The sequence below is a fragment of the Galeopterus variegatus genome, unplaced genomic scaffold (assembly GCF_000696425.1).
Source record: "Galeopterus variegatus unplaced genomic scaffold, G_variegatus-3.0.2 Scaffold1232, whole genome shotgun sequence".
NCBI lineage: Eukaryota > Metazoa > Chordata > Mammalia > Dermoptera > Cynocephalidae > Galeopterus > Galeopterus variegatus.
In genome coordinates, this window is record NW_007727343.1 from 204126 (window position 1) to 231716 (window position 27591).

A 27591-nucleotide genomic window follows, 5' to 3' on the forward strand; every position below is an offset into this window, starting at 1 on the left:
ACCGGACCGGGACCGGCAACGGGATCGCAGCCCTCGGCACTGCTCCTGCACCTCGCTCAGCCAGCGAGCAGGAACCGGTCTGTATGTGGGATCCGAACTCTCAGCGGGAGTGCCGCTGCGCTCTCAAGCGGTGCACTGTAGCAGTGCGCCACCGGGCCGGCCCATTAGCCATCATTTTCTAACAACCTGGCACAAATGGCCAAGGCGGGCCTCTGGAGGAGCTGCCCTTACTCGCAGCTCTGGATGCCCAGGGATGGTTTTCTTCCTCAAGTCAATGGGCTTGGCCTTAAATTTCTGAAAAGGAACTGTTTTATTAATAAAATGTCCAAACTATGTCAGCACATATTAACAACTTTACCTCTACCATAAGGCTAACTTAAAATGTTTTGTCAAAGAACAGAACGATGGTGTTTGCTCAAATGGCAGAGAGCTCTGTTCCCTGAGGTTTCTGTTCAAAGATGCCCGAGACGCCCCGGGATCCAGCCTTCTGCCTTGGCACAAGCATGAGCCATGCCAATAAATCCTACCTTCCTCTCCAGCCACGAGAGACCCCTTATGCTTCTGGAGCTGTTTCATCTCGTCACTTGTTCTGAGTTATACATGAGATCAGGATTTGCTGACACTGCAGGGGAGAGGCTGAAACTGCCTCAAGCAAGTTCTGCAAGCCATAAACAAGGGCTGTGCCTTGCGCGGCTTCTGCACGCCGGATTTTTCAAAGTACTTTCACACACGATTTCAGAAAAGGTGTCCATCAGCTGGTTTCCGCGGTCAGCCTTACACTACCATTATTATCATGGCTACCTTCAGCAAGGATTCAGAGGACCAACTGCACGATTTTACAAGGAGGTAGGAGGGACAGCTTTGATTTTCTGCCAAACCAATGGGCTGTCTTTGAAATTTTGTGGATTTTCCTGTTATCTCTGTTTGAATCTCATAGTGGCAGATGTATCCCATGCTTCTAGCACCTGATGAGCGCACCCCTCTTTGATGTGGAGAAACTCTCTGTTCCATAGGCAACAATGACCGCCTTTCAGAGTCAGGGCCAGTGTCACTGACAGAATACAGCTTCACATACACTGTCTCGCAGCACAGTGTCATGCACAGATGGGCACTGAATACATCTACTGTGACGATTGGTAGTGACGATGGGACAAGTGCCTTGCACTGGGCCAGGTGCTTGATAATTGCTGATTGATGAATAGTGACAGCTACTAAATGCCACTCTCAAAGACAGCCACACTTGAAAAGATATGTAGGTTAATTCAAGCTCCCAGACCCAACACCTTGGTTGGAACTGTGGAGTCTTTGTTAGGGCAGGCATCCCTGAAGTAGGGGGCAGGGGTGGGTCGGCAGCTCTTATGCATCTCCCCCGCCAAAGGAATACCACTCACCCAAGAGAGAACACCGAGGCCGTGCCCATGGGGAATGTAAATTATCGCCTTGCAAGACCACCACTGTGGTTGGTCTATTTTGCCTGTGTTTCATAGAATAAGCTGCACCAGCTACATAATTGTCAGTGTCCAGTGCTAAATGAAATGCAGGCCTCTTGTTCATAAAATATTAAGAATTTCAAAACCTTGACAGCAGAGCATTAAACCGAGCATGCATCCCTTCTAGCAGAGGGCCCCGTGTGACAGCACCGGGCCCAGTCCCAGGAAGGTGGCCGTGAGTAGGAGTAATAACGGCCTGTGCACAACATTACAGCTGTCTTTCCTGATGCCTGACACTCGTGGACTTTTGGAGTCCCACAAGGCTCAACATGTGGGCAGAGCTAATAACCTGAGCCAGGAGAGATGAAGTCGACTGTTTTACTGGCTCAACATGAGACACATCCCTCAGATTAGAAATGGAAAGTGAATACAGAACCCAAGGGTGTCCTGCAAGCTCGGAGGTGGCCTTGATCACCAGGAGACAACTGGACTCGGATCAGCTCCACTGGAGGGATACCAGGGAGGTTCCCCCTTGGCAACAGAGACTTAAGGAAGGGGTGCTAATGCTTTGGGGCTCAGGTATAATCCTCCGAGGGCGCAGGCTCCAGGGAACCGCAGACCTGAAGATGTAGCATCGACTGGAGGACCAGAAACCTGCCATTTTAAATTTATTTCTACTTAACTCCCCTATAGATAGGTAAATACAGGGTTCCCAGCTAACTTTGAGTTTCAGACAAACAAGAGATACTTTTTTGTGTGAGACCCAAATACTGCATAAGACATAATATACTAAAATCATTTGTTGTTTATATGAAATTCAAATTTAGTGGAGAGTCCTGGATTTATTTGCTAAATCTGGCAGACCTACAGATAGGTTCTTGATAGGCTTTCCCTTTAATAAAGTTCTGTGTGAAATGGCGACCTTTCCCAGCTGAGCTAGAATTTTAGGGAGGTGACAGTGTAACACCACACACATAAGTGGCCGTGGTGATGGTAGTGAGCTGCCTGAGTGGAAGCTCAAACTCCAGTGACCAGAGCCGTGGGGACACCTCGGTGCCCGCCTCCCCTGGTGCTCTCCTGAGGTTCTCTACCCTGCTGTGCACCGCAGTCACCAGGGAGCTTTGAGAACATCGATGCCAAGCTCCTGCCCCCCAGAAGTTCTCACTTAATGGGTCTGGGATATAGTCTGGAAAGGTGGAGTTTTAAAAGCTCCCCAGGTGAAAACTAAAACACCAGTGGGTACTTGATTTGGTTTGCCAAGGGAAGCCGCTAAAGACCCTTAATATATATATATATATATATAGGGGTATTTCAAAAATTTCATGAGGACTTGCCAGTTAGCTCAGTTGATTAGTGAACAACCTTATAACACCAAGGTCAAGGGTTTGGATCCCCTTACTGGCCAGATGGAAAAAGAAAAAAATCACAGAAAAATAGAATTGAAAAATAATATGAACCTTTCCATTAACTTTTTGAAGTACCCTCGTATGTATAGGCGGCCCCAAAATACAAGAGTAAGAATGGATTGGACATTCACTTGAATATCTACAGAAGGGATTTCCTTCCCTCCTTCCTTCCTTCCTTCCTTCCTTCCTTCCTTCCTTCCTTCCTTCCTTCCCTCCTTCCTTCCCTTCCTCCCTCCTTCCTTCCTTCTCTCCCTCCCTCCCCCTGCAAAGCGCTAAGAGTACTAGGTTAGTCTTATCCAATACTAGTTGTTCTCAAACCTGGCTGCACGTTAGAATCACCTGAAGTATTTAAAAAGATAGTGATGCTAAGACTCCATCCCCAGATGTTATTTGTTCATCTGGTTTGGGTCCCAGTCATAACTATTTTTAAAATCTCCCTGGTTGATTCTAACACGCAGCCCGAGCTGAGGACCAGTTCACAGAACGATGGCTCTCAAGCGTTAGTGTTTATCAGAAGCATGTGGGGAACTTTTTAAGCACGCAGATTTCTGCTTGTCCACCACCAAGCCAGGCCCAGGAATATGCACCTTGAGCTAGATGATTCTAAGACAGACCGTTTTGGAGACAGGAGGCTCAGGCTGCCGGCTCTTCTGACCCAGCTCTGCTTTGCCAGCGTCTGGCAGAGCACCGGGGTGGGTCCGCATGGACTCCACACAAGGGCTGGGCTGGTCGCGGAAACGATCTTATGGTGCAAACAAGAAAACCAAAGATCCAGGCCAGTCCCCCCCACATCTCCTCCTCCCACTATTTTGAACACGTTGGGCCAGTTTAGGGGTGCTTCTGTGAAGCTGACTTTTCTTGAAGGAGACTATAGCAAATCACACTGAGGGGTGTAAAGACAGTAAAATGAAAAAGGCAGGCCCTCTGTATGTTTCTGGAGCTAGTTCACCCCGGCAAGTGTTTGGGGTGTTCTGTCTTGGTTAAAGATTGGATAGTGCGTGGCCGGAGCTGCGGGTGTTCCGTGTGTTTATCCCATGTGAGGACGTTGCTCGTCACGTGCCCCCAGTGGCGCCTCCGCTGCCCCACGTCTGCCCACCTGACACTTCCACCAGGTTGCCCCTCACCTCCACCCCTGCTTCTGAACATCCTACCCACCCTTCCAGAGCCAGCACAAGTGTCGTCCTCCCCAGAAGCCCTTCTAGTCTCTGGATTTCTACAGCAGGAAGCAGCTTCTCTGTTCACTACACCCCTTCAATTCTTTAAAAATCTTTAATAATATTTATCCTACTTTACCATGTTATATTTTTCTTGTAAACTTTGAATTCCCCGTGAGATTGTAAAGCTATCGAAGGTATGTCTCCTATCTCTGAACCTCTTTAAAATGCCTGGCATCACTGTGTGGCTGTCAAGTGCCTGCATGTTGAATTAAGTTGTGACTGTTAATACAGCATCTCAAGCCCGTACCTTATTAAGAATCATCGAGAACCACTGTGCTCCCAGTTAAATGTGCTCCCAGTTAAACGAAGAGAAACAGAGGTAACAAGACAGCAGATGATATTAAGGTTCACTGAATTCCATGTTCTCACGGTCAGCCTGTAAGGAAAATCCTAACACCTCTTTGTCCTTCTAAAACAATTACATTTTCTACACAAGCAACAAATGCGATTTTTCGATTCTTTTGGAGTGTGTTGGGCCTGACTGTGAAGAATAATTTACAAATTTTATTTTCTGTGACAGTGAAAGACCTTTCTGTTTGCACTAAAATATCGTGCCTTTTTGGAATTTTATCCTACTTTGTGTCAAGGACCTCCACCTACTCTCCCCTTCACTAGGAAAAGGGAACTGTGAGGCGCTGAAGTTTACTCACACCTGGAGGTCACCTGCACTGACCGCACCTTCTAGCTGCCCATTACCCATCGCTTGGCCAGGGCCCTGATGTCTCTTTTCTCTCACGGTAGCGGGAAACTCCAGGAATGGTTAAGAACACAGACTTTGGAGTCCAAAGTCCCTATTTGAATTCTAGCTGTGACATTTACTAGCTTTGGGACCTCAAGTAAGCCACTCAGCCTCCTTGAGCCTCAGCTTCCTTCCTCGGGAAAAGCAGAGCATACTAGCACCTGCCTCCTGGAAGGACTGCAGGGGTTGGCACATGCGACGCACGTCAGCACTGCCTGGCCCTGGGAGGCTACACACATTGCTCTTCCTTATTCAGCAGTGAATACACACATGCATGCACACACGCAAGCACACACGCAAGCACACACGCGCTCTCTCTCCTCTCTCTACCAGTTAGCCATGTCTACAAATGAGCACATAAACACCAAAGCAAAGATGAGGGGGGAAATTAATGAAACGACGCTAACAGGAGTGCTGAGAGATGGGCGTTCTTACACACTGCTGGTGTGATGTAAATTAGCCGATATTTCTGGAACGTAAACTGGTAATATGGCATAAGGGTCTTAAAAATATTAAAAACTTGTGATTTAGAAATTTTATGTCTGGAGATCAATCCTAAGGGGAAAAAATCCAGAAATGTAGACAAATATTTATGCACAAAGATGCCCATTATGGTGTTACTTTTCATAATGAAATTGAAAATTATTTAAATATCTGATACTAGGAAATTATTAAGCACATTATGGTTCATTCACAGGATGACATATTATGCAGCCATAAAAAGTTTTATTTATAAAAAATGTTAATTCCATCAAGCAACCCTTATCTTTCACTGTACAGTACACCCAATAGGAATCTTTAAAAATTTATATACAACATTATTTCAACCACGTAACAACTATAGGCACAGAAAAGTATTGGGAAGAATAATTTAACTATTTCTGGATGGCAGGACTATAAAAAATTTTTATTTATTTCTTTATAATTTATATATTTTTAAAAAACACAATTCCAGTATAATTTTTAAAATTCCTTGGGGAAGGAAGTAAACACAGAAAAACGGGCATCACAATTAGTTGATTACTATTGTCCAGTTATTTCAAAATGTATTTTTATAATATTGAGAAAAGCTTTAGAGATTACACAGCTGCCACCTGACATAGGGTATGAGCATGTTTGCTCAAAAACCTACCTTATTTATAACATTCTTTTTCTCTTGTAGGCTAAGAACAGTTCGAAGAGAGATTGACACAACACACACACACACACACAACCCAACCTCTGGGCTGCTCGGCAAGCACGGTAAGGAGACAGCAACGTCACACGGAGGTCTAGCTTCTCAGAGCTATTTATTCGGGGATTGTTTCCGTCACGCTTCCAGCCAATGGTGCTAAAGTTTAACTGTTCATGAAGCCCTGTCTGGATGAACACAGGATGAGATGGTGCATCAGACTCCAGGTTTAGGAAAATGCACGCAGTGTGTGCAGGTCAGCAGGACCCGCAGGCGTTCTCAGTGATGCTTGCACCGAGCGTGTGCGCAGGGCCCCGTGGGCGGGCACTGGGGAAGGCAGGAAAGAAGCAGGAAGCATGTCCCCAGCTGTGGCTCCTGCCAGAGCCACCATGAGGTTCCGCGTCTAGTATAATTCTCCATGACTGCCATAGTGTCTCAGCCCGGTGATGGGTGTCCACGGAAGGGGGTTGCCTGGGTGCTCCCTAAACCTCACCTATTCTGGAGCAGTCACAGCCCCAGGGTGGCTTTGCCCCAGATATTTTTGATGGCATATTCCCAAGGATGACTAGTGTTTTCCCCTCATTGACAGATGAGAAACAAAACACTCTTCAATCCAGTAAGGGGAAAAACCTCTGTGCTCTTTCTCGTGGAATGGCAGCAGCCATCCAGGAGTTCCCAATACGGAAGAGAAAAAAGGGCTCAGCAGAGAGGATTAAACTACTCCATCCACCAAAGACAAAAAGTGCGCATCATAAATCCCTGAGAGGTCCCATAGGCACCTGACACCCGCCGCCTATCTCGGACCGTCAGGGAGGAGCACGCGAGTCCCTCTCCCGGCTCCCTGTGTCCCGTGCGTGGTCCAGCAGCCACCCAGCCCGCGAAGGGTTGGACCGCCACCCCTGTGAGGCCCCTGAAAAAGCACTGAACAGGAGAGTCCTGGGAAGACCTGGACAGCAAACGACTGAGGCGGCCGTTTCCTTCAGGGCAGCAAAGCCTTCGGAAGGGCCGTGCAGCACCCTCAGGGCAGCCGCGTCGGGGGCCCGTGGCACTAATATCTGTACTGGCCTGGCCCCTATGACAGGCATCGAGTCTGCAATCCATGAATCACAGATCACACCAGCATAATCCCTAAATAGTTCACTCTTCTCCAGATTGTAGGAGAGACTTACAGACATTTTCTTTCTTCCCTTTCTTTGAACTTTACTAGCCAAGAAAAAAAAAATCAACCAATTAAAAAAAATAAATTCAAGCTTTTAAAAGAAACAAAATCATATTTAGAGACACATGGCAGACAGTTCTACCTTTTAGTTGCTGCGTACTAATGAATCTATTTGAATTTTCTTTGGAAGGGATCGTGGAATTCATCTGTTTGGGGTAGAGTGGGGTGGAAGGTAGGAGGCTTGTCTTATTCTCTAGAAAATCTTCACCCGAAGCCTGAATCTCCCTAAAGACAGGCAGAACTAGGAAGAAGCGGCATATCTGTGGAAATGCAAAATTTCCCTGTCATGAGAATAAATCCTAAAAGATAAATTTTTAGCTTCAACGTAGAATGAAGTTATAGCGCTTTGACAAATGACGTTCTGCGTTGTCATGACAACCAGGCCTGTTAGAGATGTGCATGAAGACGCCAGCCCATAAATCAGAGCATTTTAGGAAGGGGTTAAAACTAACATTTCTAGACTGTTCCCCAGATGTATTGCCAAAAATGTAATTATAGACATTTGTATCAGTCTTCCATAAAGCACGACAGCTCCAATTTTACAAAATGTTAATTAAAAAAATCTATTAAATCCAGGTCCCTTTGAGAGAAATTAACATCACGCCTAACGTTGGGGGTCAACGCGACTCAGCAGCTGTGAAAACTGGGATGGCAGAGTCAGGACAGAGGCTAAAAGCAGGCTCGAAGCCTCCGCCGCGCAGCGGACTCTGGGCCAGACTCTGGCTCCCAAGAGGGGACATGCTGTGGGGCAGGACACAGCAGCAAGTCGCTCTGGAAGCCTCAGCAAGATGAAGAAGGAATCAAAGATTTCGGGATGGACTTGGAAAGGAAAAGCTGAGCCACTGAGGTTAGCTTGCCCGAAAAGCCAGGGGTGAAGCACCTGAGAATCATTAGATCCAGGGGGACAGAGACGACAAGCGGTGACCATTAGACCCTGCAATGAGGTCACGGGAAGTGAGAATTAGCCGCAAATCGGACACTAGAGAAACGATTCCTAAGGTAAAGGTCATGAGGTTCCACCCGAAGGGTCACAAATTGGCAGCCTGTAGGAGTCAAGGGACATGTTTTGTCTGACCTGTGCAGTGTTCCTTAAAAAATGTCCATTGTTTGCCAACATTTAAAAATCAGGGGATTTCACGTAAACTCTGGCTTATTCTCTTTAAAAAGCAGATGATCTGGCAGCACTGGGCTTATTCCCAGGGGGCTGCTGGAGCCAGAGTTGGGCTCCATGAGGACAAGACTTTGCCCCACCCCCGCTCCCGGCCCCAGCACTGAGAGCAGCGCAGGGCGTGGAGGAGGGGAGGGGCACGTGGCCTAGTGGTAAGCGAGCTGCAGCTGCCCTCTGTAATTAAGACACACACGGTCTCCGGGGCTGCCCCTCCCCAGACTGCTACCTGCCCGGCCCCTGAAGGCATCTGAGTTGGCCACTTTGCTCTGTGCTGTAAGTTCTTCTTCAGTTGGGACACCCCGTGTTGCCTCTTGATGGGAGTTCCCCATAGAACCCAACCCAGTCTGATGGCCACGTGCACAGACCACCGAAGAGAATGACAACACACTGAAACATGAGCTTCCTTTAAAGCCTGGCATCACCCTTCACCCTGCGGGCAGGATGCTGGATGAAGGACGTGCCAAAGCCCCTTCTGGTACTTGGAACAAAGCAAGCACTTCTGATAGCCCCCAGATCTGATCACTTGTTTACTCATTCAGCAAACACTGAACTTCTAAGTGCTATTTTGATTAAGAGCCATACAATATGTCTCTTCCATCTTTATGTCCAGAGATTTAAATTTTTCTTAAATGAATTAATAAGTGGTGGGAACAGTTATAGACAATTACTATATTGTGAATCGACTTTTTAGCAGATACATATATTCTTAACTTATCCTCACAGCCAACATGGTAGAAATTAGTACCCCTATTTTACAGAAAAGGAAACTGAGACTTAGAGAGGTTAAGGAGCAGCCCACGGCATGGCCTGAACTGAGATTTGAACTCAGATCTGCTCGGCACCCTCACCATGTGGATTCCATGGTGCTACCAACCTCTCAACTGAAGCCCATTCTCAAGTGTAGTGGATGAAACAGCAGCTTCCAAAAACGATGTCAGATTCTAACCTCTGGAGTCTGTGAAGGTGATCTCCTTATTTGGAATAAAGGGTTTTGCAGATGTCATTAAGGATCTCGAGATGAGAACGTCTTAGACTTAGGGTGGGGGCTAAATCTAATTACAATTATTCCAAGAGGAAGGGTGGCCACAGAGACACAGAGAGAAGAGGGTGGTGTGAAGACAGCCAGACACTGGACTGAAGCATCAACGAGCCCAGGAACACCAGGGAGGGCGGGCAGCCGCCAGGCCCTTCAGCAGGAGTCAACCCCAGCAACACTTCATTTCAGACTTCCAGCCTCCACAACTGTGATGCAATAAGTATCTATTGTTTTAAGCCATCAAGTTTGCAGCAGTTTGTTACAGCAGCCCTAGGAACCCAATACAGAAAGCTATCCCTGCTCCACATACCAAAGAAGTGCTCCAGAAAATGCTGTGCTGTTCACAAGGAGGACTCAGCTTCCTTCAGCATCTTTCTTCCTCGGAAACTCCCTGTTCTGATCAGACCTTTAGACTGAGGTCCCACACAGCTTTGCCCAGAAATGTTCTCACTTCTCAACGAATATGAACTCTGCCGAGAGTCACATATGCCTCCTGTGCTTCTCTGAAAGCACGGTTAGTGCCTCCGACAGGAATGGCAATGCGTGACCAAAAGCTTGGGAGCGATTCAGTTTAACACAGAAACAGGGGACCCAGGATATCCTCATTGGGTGATCAATTATGGCACAGTACTAATAGGGAGTACAGGAACAGGCATCTTTCTGTGTGGGAAATTCTGTAGCAGCTTCTAGGAGGAAGGTGGGAACTGAGCTGGGCATTGAAGGATGGATAACAAGAATGATAATCATCGTTATGGTCATGCTGCCATTTACTGAGCACCTAGAACATGTCACATGCTGGCTGAGAGATGTACCAGACATTTTTCAATTTAATTCTTCCAGTCACCCCACCAAGTAGACATTTGCCACCCTTGTTTTACTGAAGAGGAATCTGAGAGTTGGAGAGTCAGTGTTAAGTTCAAGGTCAGTCAATGGGTAAGTGATGGGACTCTGACAGCTGAATGCACAGGATGGTGGCAGGAGAAGGGCCAAAGCCAATGGGCAGGTGGCTTAGAGAACAGAGACAGTGGGTGGGGAAGGCTTGGCTGCAGCAAGACTGTCCTGGAGTTGGAATGCCCCACCAAGGAGCTTGGATTTCATCCACTTAGATGTGCAGCACTTGGTGGGTGGATGTGGGGTGAGAAGGAGGGCGAGAAGACCAACTTGCCCTTCTCAAATACAGAAGCCCTGGAGGAAGGCAGAGGTAGTGGGGGCAGAAAAATGGGACAGGTTCAAGACATATTGGGAAGCAAGACTTGGCTTGATTTCAGGACCACATTCAAGAGGTGAGGGAGAGGAGGCTGTCGCAGCTAACTGAGAGGGCTGAAAGGATGGGCAAACCATTAACCACAGAAGGCACAGGGTAAGACATGATGAACTCAGTGAAAAAAAAGAATGTCATCTTTTTTGCCTCTGGGATCAGCAAAGTCCAGAGATGTCCAGTTAGCAGATAAGCTTCTGCCTTCTCTCCCCACCTGTGATGGATTTCCTTCAAAAGACATTGATTAGAAAATCAGACAAAGATACAACAACAAAAAAGAAAACTACAGGCTCATATCCTTGATGAATACAGATGCAAAATTCCTCAACAAAATATTAGCAAACAGAATACAGCAACACATCAAAAATACTGTATATCATGATCAAATGGGATTTATCCTGGGGAGCAAGGATAGTTCCACATATGCAAGTCAATAAATGTGATACACCACATCAACAGAATCAAGGACAAAAACCATTAGATTATCTCAATAGATGTAGAAAAATCACTTGGCAAAGTTCAACATCCATTCATGATAAAGTCTCTCAACAAAATATCTCAACACAATAAAAACCATATATGACAAACCCACCACCAATATCATCCCGATTGGGGAAAAGCTGAAAGTTTTTCATTTAAGAACAGGAACAAGACAAGGATGCGCACACTCACCACTCCTACTTAACATACTATTGGAAGCACTAGCCAGAGCAATCAGGCAAGAGAAAAATAAAGGGCATCCAAGTTGGAAAAGATGAAGTCAAATTGTCCTTGTTTGTAGATGACATGATCTTATACATAGAAAAACCTAAAGACTCTACCAAAAAAAGGTTAGAGCTTATAAACAAATTCAGTAAAGTTGCAGGATGCAAAATCAATTTGCAAAAGTCAATAGAATTTTTATACTCCTACAACAAACTAGCTGGAAAAAAATCAAGAAAGCAAGTCCATCTACAATAGTAACCAAAAACCAATAAAATACCTAGGAGTCAATTTAACCAAGGAGGTGAAAGATCTCTGCAATGAGAAATACAAATCACTGCTGAAAGAAATTAAAGAAGACACAGAAAGATGTAAAGACATTCCATGCTCATAGATTGGAAGAATTAACATGGTAAAAATGTCCATACTACCCCAAGTGATCCACAGATTCAATGCAATCCTCAACAAAACATCAATGACAATCTTCACAGAAATAGAAAGACAATCCTAACATTCATATGCAATAGCAAAAGACCCCAGATAGCCAAAGCATCCTGAGTAAAAAATATAAAACCAGAGGCATGGTTTACCTGACATCAAATTATACTACAAAGCTATAGTAAACAAAACAGCAATGGTGCTGGCATAAAAACAGAAACACGGACCAATGGAAAAGAATAGAGAACCCAGAGATCAATCCATGTACTTATAGCCAACTGATCTTCAACAAAGGCACCAAAAACATACACTGGGGAAAGGGCAGCCTCTTCAATAAATGGTGCTGGGAAAACTGGAGATCCAGGTGTAGAAGAATGAACCTAGACCCACACCTCTCACCATACACCAAAATCAACTCAAAATGGATTAAAGACTTAAATATAAGACCTGAAACTATAAAACTCCTGGAAGAAAACATAGGGGGAGCACTTCAGGAAGTAGGACTGGGGAAAGACTTTACAAATAAGACCTCAAAACCACAGGCAACAGAAGGAAAAATAAACAAATGGGATTATATGAAACCAAAAACTTCTGCACAGCAAAGAAAACAATCAACAGATTGAAAAGACAACTTACAGAATAGGAGAAAATATTCGCAAACTATGCATCTGACAAGGGATTAAAATTCAGACTATACAAGGAACTCAAACAACTCAACAGTAAAAAAAAAAGAAAGAAAAAAAAAAGTAACCTGATTAAAAAATGGGCAAAGGAGTTGAGTAGACATTTCTCAAAGGAAGACATACAAATGGCCAACATGTACATGAAAAAATTCTCAACATCACTCAGCATCAGGAAAATGCAAATCAAAACCACATTTAGACACCATCTCATGTCAGTTAGACAGGTTATTATAAAAAGACAGAGAATAACAAATGCTGGCAAGGATGTGGAGAAAAGGGATCCCTCCTACACTGTTGGTGGGACTGTAAACTAGCACAGCCATTATGGAAAACAGTATGGAGGTTTCTCAAACAACTACAGATAGAACTGCCGTCTGATCCGGCAATCACACTGCTGGGTATACACCCACAGGAACAGAAATCACCATGTGGAAGGGACACCTGCACTCCTGTATTTATCGCAGCTCTATTTACAACAGCCAAAAGTTTGAACCAACCTAAATGTCCAACTATAAGGAAAATGTGGTATATTTACACAATGGAATACTACTCTGCCGTAAAAAAGAATGAAATTCTGCCATTCGCAGCAACATGAATGAATTTGGAGAAAATTATGTTGTGTGAAGTAAGTCATGCACAGAAAGAGAAATACCACATCCTTACTCATAAACAGGAGCTAAAAAATAAATAAATAAGAAAGAAAGAGAGAAAGAGAGAGAGAGAAAGAAAGAAAGAAAGAAAGAAAGAAAGAAAGAAAGAAAGAAAGAAAGAAAGAAAGAAAGAAAGAAAGAAAGAAAGAAAGAAAGAAAGAAAGAAAGAAAGAAAGAAAGAAAGAAAGAAAGAAAGAAAGAAAGAAAGAAAGAAAGAAAGAAAGAAAGAAAGAAAGAAAGAAAGAAAGAAAGAAAGAAAGAAAGAAAGAAAGAAAGAAAGAAAGAAAGAAAGAAAGAAAGAAAGAAAGAAAGAAAGAAAGAAAGAAAGAAAGAAAGAAAGAAAGAAAGAAAGAAAGAAAGAAAGAAAGAAAGAAAGAAAGAAAGAAAGAAAGAAAGAAAGAAAGAAAGAAAGAAAGAAAGAAAGAAGGAAAGAAAGAAAGAAACAGTCACAATAATACATTAAACTTGCAAAAGGAGAGAACAGAATTGTGGTTATTAGAGGTGGGAAAGGGGGATAAGTGAGAAGTTGGTTAAGGGACACAAAGAATGATGATGTTTTGTAAAGATGATTAGACTAACTGTCCTAATTTGATCATCATGTATTGTAAACAGGCATCGATATTCAACTCTACACACACAAATATGTATAATCATTATGTTTCAATAAAAAATAAATAAAAAGCATCATTGAAACCCTCCAGATTCCAGGGAGTCACACTAAGTAAGTATATGTGATTGATCAATAAAATGCACAAAGATTCCAGGGTAAAAGAAACTCTACTTGAAACAATAAATAAAAAGAGAGAGAGAGAGAGAGCTCGGTTAGCATTTAGAGGGTGTGTTAAATATGTGAATAGGTCCAGACTCTCAGAAGGCCATAGTATGCTGTCGTAGTGAGATGCAATATGTAGAAGCCAGTGTCCTGTTTCCCTGAAAGGCCCACCTCAGCAGCCCCAGGACAAGCCTGTCTCATAGGCGCAGAACTCAGAATCAGGATACAGAGCACCCAGACACCGCCAGCATCTCAGACATGAAATCATCAAACTTACAGAAAACAACCTAGAACGGGGAGCCTCCTCGAGCTCCCTCCATAGGCCATCTGCAGCCATGTGGAGCGTCGCTGGCTCCGGGGCTGCCTTGCCTTGGATAGCCCTGCCATCCTCTCCACACGCACTCCTGAAGGAAAAGAAGAGCCAGTCGTCTGGGGCTGGCATACTACGTAGTGAGGTTCTAAGTCTACGTTATCTGAATTCTGCAGCCAATCTTGTCAAGAAGGAGCTGGAAAAAGCATCAACAAGCACTGGACACATAGTCAGACGATCAGGGCTCAAATTCTGGCGTGGACTGTGGTTCCTACTTCCCATGGACTTGGGAGAGCCACAGACCACTGGTGGCGGGCCTGCGGGGTCCCTCGGATCCTCTGCTGCTGTTGAGCACCCTTCCCGTGGCAATGGCCAGCACCCATGTTTCTTTTCTGGAGGATGGCCCTGGAGCTACGGGTGCCCACTTTTGCCTGTGTGAGCCTTAGCCAGTGACTGGCAGGTGCAGGATATGAAAGCCCAGCTCCCTAATCCCAGGGCAGGACAAGCCTGAGGGGCAACCGTAAGTTGTAAGGGGAACCAGAGTTCCCCTAAGTGATCGGGCTGCAGCCACGTCTAGGAAGCTTTGTCTCAAATCACATTCCTGCTCAGCTTCTGCCTTCTCTGTCCTGCTGCCCTTATTTCTTTCCCAGGCACACCCTCAATAAACCACTTACACTTGAATCCTCAGCTCAGTGTCTGCTCCCAGAAGCCCCGCCTAAGACAAATATCTGCCCAAGACTGTGGTGAAGGAACCGCGTCTGAAAGCTATGAGCAAATGTCCAGCAGGAAGGTCACAAAATTGGCATAAGGACATGTTATGCTTGGCTCACAGGGACTTTAAAAAATGTTAAGGGCCTTGCCAACATTTACAAACTGGGAAATTTCACACAGAAACCCAGATCTCCCCTCGTCCTGAAAAATCAGAAGATTTGGCTACCTGGAGCCTGCGTTCCTGCAGCCACCTACTCATACACGTGGCTGTCCGGTCTCTATAGTCATTTGAGGGGGTGACCTACGGTCCAGCACATAGGAAGTAGTCAGTACAGTCTAATCTGAATAAGGCACCATTTTTCTTAAAAGCAATTCAGCGTGAGGGTTGCAGGAGAGCAGGCGTGAATGCTTGTGCGAGAGGATGCATGGCTCCATTCCGCTCCAACTCTTTCCTCGTGCCTGGCAAGGTACCGACGTGCACTTCCAGAAACATTCTTCCAAAGAATATGAACTAATAACAAGAGCCGCCATGACAGCAACTTTGTTGGACGGAGAGCACAAAATGAAATGAAATAAAATCACTGGTGGTTTTAGTACGTAGGTGAGAAAAACAAAAACAGGTCTTAGTTGTCAGATGTTGTTTTACATTGCCATAAATACAAGGATGGCTACAGCCCAAAAATGACATTTTAACCATTACAAAATGTTGACCTGCCCAGGAAGCATACTTTTTTTTTGAGGATGGTTATAGTTGAAGCCCTTCTGAGCGGTGCAGTTGGTAGCAGGTCATTTGAGGAGGCAGAGGTGCCCTTGCGCACTGGAGCCCGTGTGCAGCCGGGAGTGCTCAGGGCACCGTGCAGACGGGCCAGTGTGCTTTGCAGAGACGGGGAGCGGTACTTAAACAGCACCTCCGCCGAGTGGACCTCAGATAAGAGAGTGTCCAGTGAACGAGAGCCGCGCGAATGCGCCTGCAGACCTTCAGCCTCGGCTCTGAAATCCCTTCCCTCACCTGCACAGGGGCCGAGCTCCGCAGGGGCTGCTCCGGTGGCAATGACTGAGGGGCACGAGTACTCACCCGATGGCCGATTTCGGCTCAAAGACTCCCCAACGGCCTGACCAATTCTTCCTTAGCAGGAGGGGGAGCCTGGCCACCGCCCCGTCCCCGCCAGGCCCTGATAAAATCTTTGCAGCTTCGATCCCATCCCAGCGTCTGCTTCTCAGAGGACACGTTCTGCCTTTGAAAGTTCCTATTGCCTGTATTTGGCTAAATCTCTCTACTCTATGCAATAAATGGAGGCTCCCAACTTCTCTGTGGTTACCTGAATTTAAAAAAAAAAAAAAAAAAACCCACCTACAAAGAAAATGTAAGATGAGTGGGCTTTAAGGAATTGGGTGTGGAGTTAAGAGAAAGAAACAAAGAAAAACAAGGAGGAGCAGGAGGGGCGGGACGGAGAAGAGGAGACAACTTATGAGTTGCGCCTCCATTTGGAGACTTTTCTACTAAGACCACGGGTGCGGAGATGCCCTGAAACCCAAGCTGCTCACAGCACGAGGAAAACCCCTGAGCCCGTCCACGTCACCCGTCCTGCTCCAGAATCGCCATGTGCAGCAGGGACGCAGAGGCCTTCAGAGGACCGTAGGCCAAGACGTCCTCTGTGGCCTCAAAGCTATCATCCCCTATACCCAAATCTCAGCATTTCCAGATTTTCATTTTGTTGAAAGGCATGAAAAGGGAAGCACATAGCCGGGTGAACTGCGTGGAGTGCATAACCCCAACCCTCTCTACCAAGAAAAGAAAGAACAGCAATTCTCTCTGTCTCTCACTCTGCTAAGAGGTTCAGCATTAAAAGAAAACCTTCAGGCTGGTTATTTCATAATTCACAGCAAAATAGAAAAGGGAGACCAAATCAGCAGCATCGTTTATAAACCCTGGAACATGGAAGTTTCCAAGCTGCCATAAATAAGGACGGAAGCAATTGCCAAGTCAGACATTTTGCCAAGTTTGAAATCCACTCAATCCTTACATCTTGGAGCTCAGAACGGAACACCAACCTTTTGGGATTTGCAATCATTTCTTCTCAATAAAACTTCTTGGGAGTATTTATAAGGAAATAAAAACAAAAAGCAAAAAATACAACATGGAAAGTTTTTTAAAAGGAGCTGGGAGCATTACAGCACAGTGAGACCTGGGGAGGTGACCACGGGATGAATGGTACATGCACTGGGGTGAAATTCCCATTGAGCCAAACAGGGCTGGAGGCGTGCAGTGACCCTGTTCTGATGCGTGTGTGTGAGTGTGTGGGTGTGAACTGTGCGCTTTCCCTAATGGTGCCCCTCTCTCTCTCTCTCTCTCTCTTTCTCACACACACACACACACACACACACACAATCTCTCATAAGCACATTTCACCCAACCAATTTTAAAATTTTAATGTCTGAAAATTAAAGGAGTACAGAGCATATTCATGGTGTTCGTGTTGGGTAGAAAAAGAACTACAGGAAAAGGAGAGGAAATGCTTTTAAAGGAAAAGTGATAAAAGAAAAAAAGAGAAAACAGATAACAAGGTCAGGGATACTTTACACCAGCTGACACTGGCTCAGAAGAATTACTGCCACTGGGATGAAGAGCAGAGGTCTAATGGCGACCTCAGAACTTGCAGCCACGGGGACATGCGTGGGGACAGTGAGGGGTGGGGTAGAGTGCAGGCCTCGGAGAAGCAGGGCCAGCAGCAGGGATCTCAGAGGCAGATGGATCTGATCTGTGTGCGCTTGGATGAGTTACTCACTTTCTGAGCCTCTGTTTTCTCATATGCAAATTGTGGGTTAACAACAGTACAGCAGTGCAGATATTACCATTAGTCCACAGCCCAGGAGGCCAGAGATGGCATCTATTTGGTCTACTGTGGTGTCCCCTAGCGCCTACCTCATGTCCGACCTATAATTGACACTTAATGAATATTTACTGGATTTTGAATAGACTTGATGCAAGAGAAAACAAGATAAAATATTAAAGAATTTACTATATGTCTTATTAGGGTCTATAATGGAAAAAGAGCTCACACCGGATGGTTTAAATGAAAAGACTAAAGGGACTACACAGAGGCGTGAGCAGGTTAAAGGGACAAAGAGGAAATGTTGAGGCCCCAAGAGACTGACAACCTGGGAAACCTTCACCACCTTAGGGATGAAGGGTCAGATGGGGAAATAGTGTCGCTGCTGCCACAGCGGAGGAGCGACCCCACAGCACTCCAGATCTGGAGGGATGCGCCCTGCTCCAGCTGGCACCTCCATGCAGAGGACATGGCACACATGCCCTGACCGCCACCTGCTAGTGCGCCCCACTGGCCGGGCGCTCTGGGAAGCCGCAGCCCCAGCCTTCCACTCAACAGTGTTTAGAGAAGGGTGATGGCCAGGTAGTCCCCAAAGCCAGGAGCCGGAAGCACAGGTAAAGAGGGAACTCTGTGCAGGGAGTCATCTTTGAAAAGCCCAAAGCACCCCAGGGGCCATGTCCTAGTTCATGTAAAAACTGAGAGCTGCCCCCAAAAGGTAAAACCGTGCTGGCAACTCTGCACTTCCCACACTGATGCAAGGGGCTTCAGGTGAAATTGCATGCACTTACCTGAGGCTGAATTATCATCCTTCAAGCAAACAGCCGTGGCCCACATTTTTATTTAACAATTCAGCAAGACTGATTACAGTATGAAAGTCATTAAAAAGAGGTGGAAGTGTGGCAGATAAACACAAAAGAGGTTTCTGCTTTCCTCCTTGGCAACAGAGTACAAATTTTAAAAGAGAGGGAGAGAACTTACTGTTCATTAATTTACGGTTGGGCAGAGATTTTAATTCGGTAAATACAGGCCCCGGGGTCTTGTGGTGTGTGAGATGGGGCTTGACCAAATGACTGGAAAATTAGTATGTGTGCTCAGCAGTCTCATTCAATCACGAGTTGCCAGACGTGACATTTGGGGACAGGAGCATCAACTTGACCCAGCTGCTCTGATGCTGCTCTGCCTCTTGGTGTTTGACAGGCAAGGAAAGCTCAGGAATTTCCTGATACCTCGTTCTGTTGTCTGGATCCTGTCCGTGGAGGTGGCAGGAGGTGTCCTCATATGACCCTTCCTACCACGCCCCTCCACCCCACTGAGGTGGTTTCCCTCGAGATCGCTCCTGGAGAGGCGGGAACACTCAAAAGGAAAGGAAGTCGTAAAGATCGAGAGTGATGAGAAAATTCACTCGAGGACAATCAAAAACAACAAATCTGTCCTCGGGAACGGTGGACACAGCAGACATGCTCCGGGGTTTCATTAGCTAATCAGCACCAAATATATCCTTGACGCAGCGTCTCTGTTTCATACGGTAAAATTTAGAAAGCACGTGCCGATTTCACTACCTTTCCGCATACTTGCAAGTCACGATCTGTGAGGGATTTGTTAGTGGCACAAATGCCCAAGGGCTTACTGGGACCAGGGGACGCCTCCCCAGTGACCTAAGTTAACCTTATATTTCCAGTTTGCCACAACAATAATTTCTTCTCATCTGCCAGTGCTGGAAGGAATGACCACTGGGCACTTGCATGACCCTGAGAGTGACCAGCTCCTTCCATGTGGGGCCGTAGGCACTGGCTGGCCCCAGCATAGACCCACCCAGCTCAAGAGTGCTGTCCACAGAGGGAGTTGTTGAGAGTTCCAGCCCTGGAGTTACCGCCTGTCAGCCAGGAAGCCTGGGGCAGTTCCTGCGTCGTGCAGGTCCTCAACCTCCTGATCTTTAAAACGGGGGCAATATTAACATCAGCTTCACAGGGTCATTGGAAGGGTCAGGAAGCACTTACAACGGTGCGTGGCTGGCAGTGAGGAGTCAAAACCCTGTAACTGTTACCGCCCCTCGGGTGCTGTGTGGACCTTGCTCTGCAGCATGTGAGAGACGGTGGCAGCAGCGGTAAAAGCACCTTAGATGAAGCGCTGGGGAAACGCCAGTGCCACGGACATAAAATGGTTTAATGATAAGAAAAAAGTCCAAATTACAAAGTACTTTTAAAAAATAAAATCTTATCACTTCAAACATGAGACGTTTCCGGGTAGGCCAATGGTGTGACCTGCTGGAGCTCTGACCAGCGACTACCTGGGCAGGTAGGAAAGAGCAGCCGGGGGGTCTGCAGCTCGCCGCCTGTCAGCACTTGTTTCTAAGGCTCGAGGGGGCTCGAAACGTCTTTTCTTTCCATCTCTCAGCCCATTTGGTTGTTACTTATATTCTTAGCCAACAATTTTTAAATAGATAACTCAAGAGTTCAAGTCAGTGTAGACCCTTGCTCAAGTGAGCAGAAGTTCTGAATTAGTAAAGCGAGGACAAGGAGACCAGACGCATTTGGGATGACATCCAGCACTATTTCTTCAAGAACCCTCAAATCCAAGATCGTCGTTCAAACTCATTCAACTGTCATGATACAAGCCCAAACAACGTGGCTTCTCTTACTTTCTCAAAATCAAATCTGAGATGGAATCCACAGGCCAGAATGGCCTGGGAAGAGGGGAGGGCCCGGGAGAGAATCCCAGCAGCTCCTGAGACAGATTCCACGCGCCCTTCATAGCTCGGGCCACAGCCGGGCGGCCTGTGAGTGAAGCTTCGCCTCACTTGGTCTCCACCATCTGCACCCACACTATCGGCCCAGGAGCAACAGATGCAAGTGAGTCTGTGACTCGTGGGCATTTAAATCTAAGGCACAGCTGACGGCAGTGCCAACTGAAGTGCCTTCCAAGTGAGGTTACTTGCGGCATCGAGTGTCCCACTGGCCAGGCGCTGAGCTAGGACCTCGGCCACCTCATTTCACTCCCAGAACAGCCCTGTGGGGCCGGTACTATTACTACTGTCACTGTCTCGTTTTGCAAATGAGGAAACTGAGGAATGGGGTGGGGAAATAACTTTCCCAAGGTCACACCGCCTGTGAGTGTAGCTGGGAGTCAAACCTGCAGAGTCTGGGTCAAGTGCCTCCCCCTTAACTTACCATGTGACCTCCACACGTCGGACCAAACCAGTGCTCAGCTTAGCAAACTCAGAAGAGTGTTCAGAAAAGGCACAAGTCACCAACACTGAGTACCAGGCTCTTATAAGAGGGGCAGTGTAGTTGGCTTGACTAAACATTACATCATACTGGATTCGTTTTTCCAATCCCTAAGTCTCCAATTTGCAGCAAAACCCCTTCAGGTTGTCAGAAGGTGGTGGCAGGCTCGAATGGATCACAGCAGGGGTTCTACAAGCCTTGCTTTCAGGTCCCATTCTCCAAGAGAAAATGAGGAATGGGCAGTATGGCAGGCCTGGGGATGGGGACCAAAGGGGATGGGAGTGTGGCACCGTGGTGTCTTACCCCATATCTACTGTCTTCCCCTCTCTCGCACGCCCATGCAAGCTCAAGAAGTGATGTTTATTTGACCACAAAGCCACTTCAAACAGAGAGACAGAGCTCTGAGTGCACCCTTTTGCTGGGACCTGGGTCTTCCCAAGTTTTTAAAATACTGAAGGGCTTTCCCACAGAACGAACGGCTCTATTTTTTTCAATTCTCTTAAGCTTTTCTTTAGGGATTGCCTTTTAGCCAATGAAAATATTTCTAATGCAAGAATCATAAACAATAAATATAAAATTCACATTGATGGAAATTTTAAAAGTGCTTTTTTCTGGGATGATTTATTCCAGAACCTATAGCAGCTTTGGGACTCCCCCCAAACTCCCAGTGACATTTCTCACACTCTCTCCTCTAACATCTTCAGTCTTGAACATGCTAATTACACGGGGGTGACGGTACGCATGTGTTCGAGGAGGGAGGGCTAGGACACGGGCTGTGCAGAGAATGCAAGACACATGGAGATGAATTATAAAACTTTATTGGCTTGTTAAAAAACGAACGAGTTCAGCAAGTACATTTATGGTGTATCCACATTGTTAAAACAGTACTTAAAATAAAATTTTAAAAAAGTGATTATCATCTATTTACAGGAAATGTGAAAAAATGGCTTTAAAACCTGGAACATTACAGGAAAAACACAGGGTGTGAGAACGATTCACAGGCTGCCTGTGGATTACAGCAAATGGATTTGAACACGAAATGGAGGAAACTCAAAGATTTGCTGGGAATCTCTTGCTACTTTGTGTTCGTTTATACTCAATTCGTAAATGGTCTGCCAACAATAAAGGCGGTGAGAAATCTCTGTTCTTTGTTTCTCGTGCATTTTTTCTATGAAAATTAAGAATACATTTCTGGATACTCACTAATGACCAGGCCAAAGCTACATTGCAACATTAGCCTGAATTAAACTTAGTGACCCCACCGTCAAAATCAGACGGCTGGGAGGTCCCTTCATCCCTGAAGACCAAAGCAAGGAAACGGGCGGACCTCACTTTCAGGTACCTCTCTGAGCTGCGAGTTCTGCCAACCTGGTTCAGTCCAGGAGCACCCCACGGCATATTCAGTTTTGCTCTCCCCTGGAGGGTCCTTAACCTTCCCACATGCCCTTGGCTAAACCTGCCATGGTTTGCAGGTACTACAGGCGTGTGAACGCAGCAGAACACACCTAACAGAACGGCTACTTCTCTATGAGTTTCCCTGGAGTGATGTCTGCTGACCCCACACAGACTAGACGTGGCTGGCAGTGCCCGTGGGGCTGAGACCCTGTGTCACATGGAGTGCTTCTCTCAGTCCACCTCTCCCTCTGTATCTAGCGTCCAGATGAACCAAGATGCAACGAGCTTCTACTGCACTGTGCAGGAATTAGATCCAAACCAGGGGAGGAGCACTAGACTGCAGGCACCAATGCGGGGGGCAGAAAGGAGAGCGGGGCGAGGGCAGGGTGGGCACAGGTCCTGGTGAGTGTTTGGATTCCACTTTGCAATGGGGAAGAAAGGCTGTGCGTGTTATAACCATGCAAAGCAACCAGTAACACAAATGAGAATAAACCCTGTTTGTCATGGGGTCAATCTAGGATGCTAGAGAGAGAGAGAGAGAGTCAGGGATTCTAAGAGAACAAAGAAAATGGAAAGGGGAGGGAAAGCAGGGGCCCCTCGCCATGCGCCATGCGCGCTGCACGCCTGGTGTGAACCTGCGTTCTGCGAACCGCCGAGTCAGGGTGACCTTGGCTCTGTCTGAGGAGAAGCTTCCAACCTCAGCCATTCTGGGTCTAATTCAGGATCACATGGAGAGAGAGGGCCGAGGGCCAGCCCCCTCTGTTTGTGTGCTGCAGAGGAGGCCGCGACTGCTTAGTTCTGGTCCTTGCTGCCTATTTCTGGAAAGAAAACTGCACGGGTGAAAAACGAAATCAGCCCCTGCTGGGAGACTGGGAGTGAAACCCCCCGAGTCGATTCTCTCTGATGTGTGCGGGGACTCAGGTTTCCCACTGAGAGGTGAATCCTCCTTAGCCTGGGACCGTTGCCACTTTTATTGCTGCCCCAGTCAGGGCCAATGTCTCATGTCGTGACAGCGGGCATTTCTGGGTCTATCTCAGCTGCCCCGGAGGGTCTCAGGGGACCCCATTCAATGCTGGGCATACGAGATACAGGACCTGGACCACATCTCCTGAAGATGACGCCCTTGATTTCCATTCACTGATGGCCCCACCGGCACATGGAGGACACCCATGAAAATGGGACCTTCACTTTCCCATCTAACCCCGGCGGCACCCAAGTGGGCCAGGAGACATGGGCGGTGGTGAAAAGAAATTGGTGTCAGACAAAACAGGATGCCACTGGCCACACAGAAGTGGGACTGATCAGGGAATGGTGGCAAGAGGATTCCCAGCAGGTGGGAGAGCCGGGGTCCCAGCCGGGGCATTCCAGGCGAGCAGCAGGAGCGACTGACACGCTGCAGGCCCTGGGCTGCGGCCCTCAGTTTCTCAGCCTGTCGCAATAAAGCTCCCCGTGGTGATGTCAGGAAGAAGGAAAAGTGAGGTTGCAAAGGAAAGACGGAAGGACACAGCGAGAGAACGATGATGGTGCTTTAAGACCAAAGTAGCAAACTGGCAGCCCACGGCCCTGCCTTGTTGGCCTACATAATGTTTTAAAAATAACTGAGCCAACTTTTTAAAAATAGAGACATTTCACATAAAAATCCAGGTTTCATGTTTCTCTTAGAGTCTCTTTATCGCAAGACTTGGACACCTGGGCCCCCATTGCCGAGGGGCACGGCTGGCAGGGGCTGGTGACAGCTGCCCCTCTGCAGCAGCAGGCTTGGCTCCCCGGACCACTTCATTCGTTGAGGAGACCTGCCAGAGCCCTGCTGGAGGGCGACAGACCTGATTTCAGCAAAAATGCCGCCCCTCCTTCTTTAATGCTACAAAAAATACAATGTGTGCCATGAGGAAGCTCTAAAAAGCACCTTTCTTATGGGGGACATAAAAAGCAAAGGCTGAAAGGGGGTGGTCTAGAGGGAAGAAAAGAGAAGCTGTGTTACTGGCTGTGGTCTCCAGGAATCTAAAGGAAAGGAAAGAACACAAGAGCCACGTGAACAATTTTCTAACAGCTGCTTTTGTTGTTCCCTAGGAGACGTCAACGGATCTGTGACATATTAAATGGCCTTATCTGTCCACTTCTCTCCATTTTAAAACAAAAAATCTACCCTGCAATCCTTCTAGCTGTTGGGTCCTTTTTTTTTTCCTTTTGAGTCTGGGAAATTTATAAAATAGTCCTTAAAGAGTCCACGCCTTCTTATGGCTTCACAGAATGACATAAAAGCTTTAAAAATGTTTTTCTACCAAATGACCAATATTTAAGAACCTTTGCCATACTGAGCCCCTGCTTGGCTCACAGTTTAAATTTCATTTTTCTTTCAGGGGTCAGGACTTCTGCTATTAGCTGGCCTCTCTGTAAGTCAACACCTCTGGGAAAGATCGAAATCTAAGGAGTGACAGAAACTGTCACTTAGCAGTAAGCAAGAAAATGGGAATTCAGAGAATATTTGTACCTCCGCACACTGAGGACAAGCTACCCTTACACTCAAATGGAATTGGAAAGAAAACTTTGAGAATGAGCAGCATATTTATGCTTTGGAGAAACTATTCCCCTGTAAGGCATGGTTATGGAGTAGCCAAGTTAAATGCTGTAATCCATAGGACTCTGTGAAATGTCTGCATCAAGCAATAACATATTTAGTGGCTAATGCAAAAGATACAGTATAAAGTATTCATTATGAATATTCCTTTTATATCAAGTGGTATCTAAATGGATCCTGGTTTATTAAGATTACTGCCTTGGTTACACAGGATTCAAAACAATGTTTCCAAACATGTTGGACTAGTTAAAAATCTATAAATCCTTAAAGCTAAACTGTAGAACTGGAGCAACTATTTCCAAAGAAAAAGGAATTTTTAAAAACACCAATGTTTCCAATTCAGCCATGGTGTACATGTGCACGTCTAACAGTCAGAGCTGATTGTGTTTCTAAATGACACGCTCCAGGCCTGGCTCTGAAGTCCCCCTAACAAGAAAGGAGCAAGGTGGGGTGAATTGGGGGCAGCCAAACCTCTTTTCAGTGCAAGGACGCTGCCTGGCGCAGACTGAACAGAGCATGCACAGGTCACTGTGATGCCGAAGTGAATGAAAGAGGTGTCCATGGGTCAGACCAAGGGTAGATGCAGGAATCTGTGGCTCTAAGGCTGCCCTCTCAGTGACAAAGAAGGACATTATAAAGCACATGTACACTAGCCACCTGCCGCCTTTTTGCTGCTGGGGTCAGGACAAGCTTTCCCGTCCGTGGAAACCCAGCAGTACAGCAGTATGTTGTAGGGGGACTGTCCTTAGAATATCCTCTCCTGCTCACAGCAGGCCAACCGTTCTGCCCCCAGGCCTTTTCAGACTAGAAAAGCTGCAGTTCTGTCATGCAAACAGCACGAGCTGCTGTGGCTTTCTCACTCCTCACTCGGCAGACTTCTAGAAAGCAGGTGGATTGCCCAGGGCACATAAAAAGGGACCAAGTTATCATCTCGCCATATGCATATATTCCACCTCTGTAGTTACTCTGAAACTGACTCTGCCTAACCTCAGTCTATAGCCCGACCAAACAGCTGCGCTGCTGCTGCTGCTTTTATTTTTTGCTGGCTTATGAACTTTAAGGCAATTACTGGCATTGCAGGACACCAAGACCTAAGCTAAAAGTATGAACCTTTTCTGCCAGGAAGGAAAGACCCTTTTAATGGCACCGCCAAGTCCCCAAAGTGATAGCGTATACACCCTTAACTCTTTTAGTCATGGTGTTGTAGGTGGAAAAGTCAAACCCTTTAAATTCAGTACTAATTAGAGCAAATTATACTAAAATGCGTGTTAAATGTATATTAGGCTGTTTGTATGCACTTATACCTGTCCCTAACCTTAGATTTTTTTTTTCAAACTTTGCAGTTCACCTTTAATAATCAGAAACAATAACAGCAAAACATTTCCAGTAGGGTCAAACAGCACACTCTTCAGAAGAGAAGCACAATCCAATGGAGTTTCATTTCAATTTTGTATTTTAACTATTGTTAAGAACAGAAGAGAAGCATTAATTTAAAATGTTTTCTTGAGTTGCTGCTTAGCTGCCTGAGAGCTGCCTCTGCATTGGCGTTTCCCAATCACAGCTCACAGGATATGCAGGCTTCATACAGTACATCCTCCAAACACCGCTCCCATCTACCAGAAAACCCCAGATAAGCAGCACTTCCCGGGATAAGCCAACAGCAGTCCCAAGAGTCCAGCTTACAGGACAGCATCAACCAATAAGCACCAGAGCCCCTTTCTCTGTCTTTTCCTTTATTTCAGCTACCCATCCAGTGGGATCTTATGAAACAAAACAAAACCTAAAAGAAACACAAAATAAAACATAAGTCATGCTCAAAAGAAAAATCAATGGAAATTAACATACAAGTACAATCACTTTTAAAAGAACATAATAAATAAACATCCAAAATAAGACACAACATGGAATACACTTTAAAACATAAAGCAATATATAATAACAGAATAGAAACCAGGAGAAAATGTGCATCTCATTACTGAGCAACGTAGTTTTAAACTTAAAACCAATTTTACTTGGTACCTGAAACACGGGAGAGAAATGCAAAGGATTTCTGCAACCGGCTTCACCCACAACTATATCAGATATTTGCAGCTTAATTTAAGGATCTGTGTACAAAGATGACCCCTGAAGAATTTTTATATATTTGTCTATTTGGGGGGTTGGTGGGATAAGATTCAACAACAAATATCTACCCGAATCCTGATTTTCTTTCCCCACCTAATTTTACCAAACTATTTCTAAAATAACTGATTAGTTACTCAACAACTGGGCCAGAGAACTGGTTAGCTTTAACAGGTAAAATACTGGACACCACAAATATTTAGATTCTTTTTCAGGAATCCTAACGTTAAATGATTAATTAGTTGCCTAAATTTAGGTAAGTACCATACCATATAGATGACACATACATAGAGAGAAAGGTAGTATCTAATATATAACACAAACACACTGCATACAATATGCAGCATATTGTACATTGTATGTGTACATATTATATACAGTAAGACATAGTATATGTATATATTTTATATGTAAATCATATAATATACAATACCTAATGTTAATTAATTTTGCAAACATTTATGAGCAGTGACCAAACGGTAGACACTGTAATAGATGACATAAAAATAAAGAAAATAGAGTTTCTTGACCT

General features: G+C 45.8%; 1 protein-coding gene across 5 annotated transcripts in view; it reads right to left on the reverse strand.

The window, feature by feature from the left end:
- NTRK2 (neurotrophic tyrosine kinase, receptor, type 2) overlaps positions 1–27591 on the reverse strand; it is a 358258-nt gene that overhangs the window by 191416 nt on the left and 139251 nt on the right. Inside the window, exon 12 of one of the 5 annotated variants that reach the window (XM_008575756.1) lies at positions 21766–26718. The exons of the other annotated variants lie outside the window; for them this stretch is intronic. Within the exon in view, the coding sequence (XP_008573978.1) occupies positions 26681–26718 (38 nt within the window). The 3' untranslated portion in view covers positions 21766–26680. Of the gene's footprint in view, positions 1–21765; positions 26719–27591 lie in introns of those variants that run through there. 5 annotated transcript variants of the gene reach the window in all.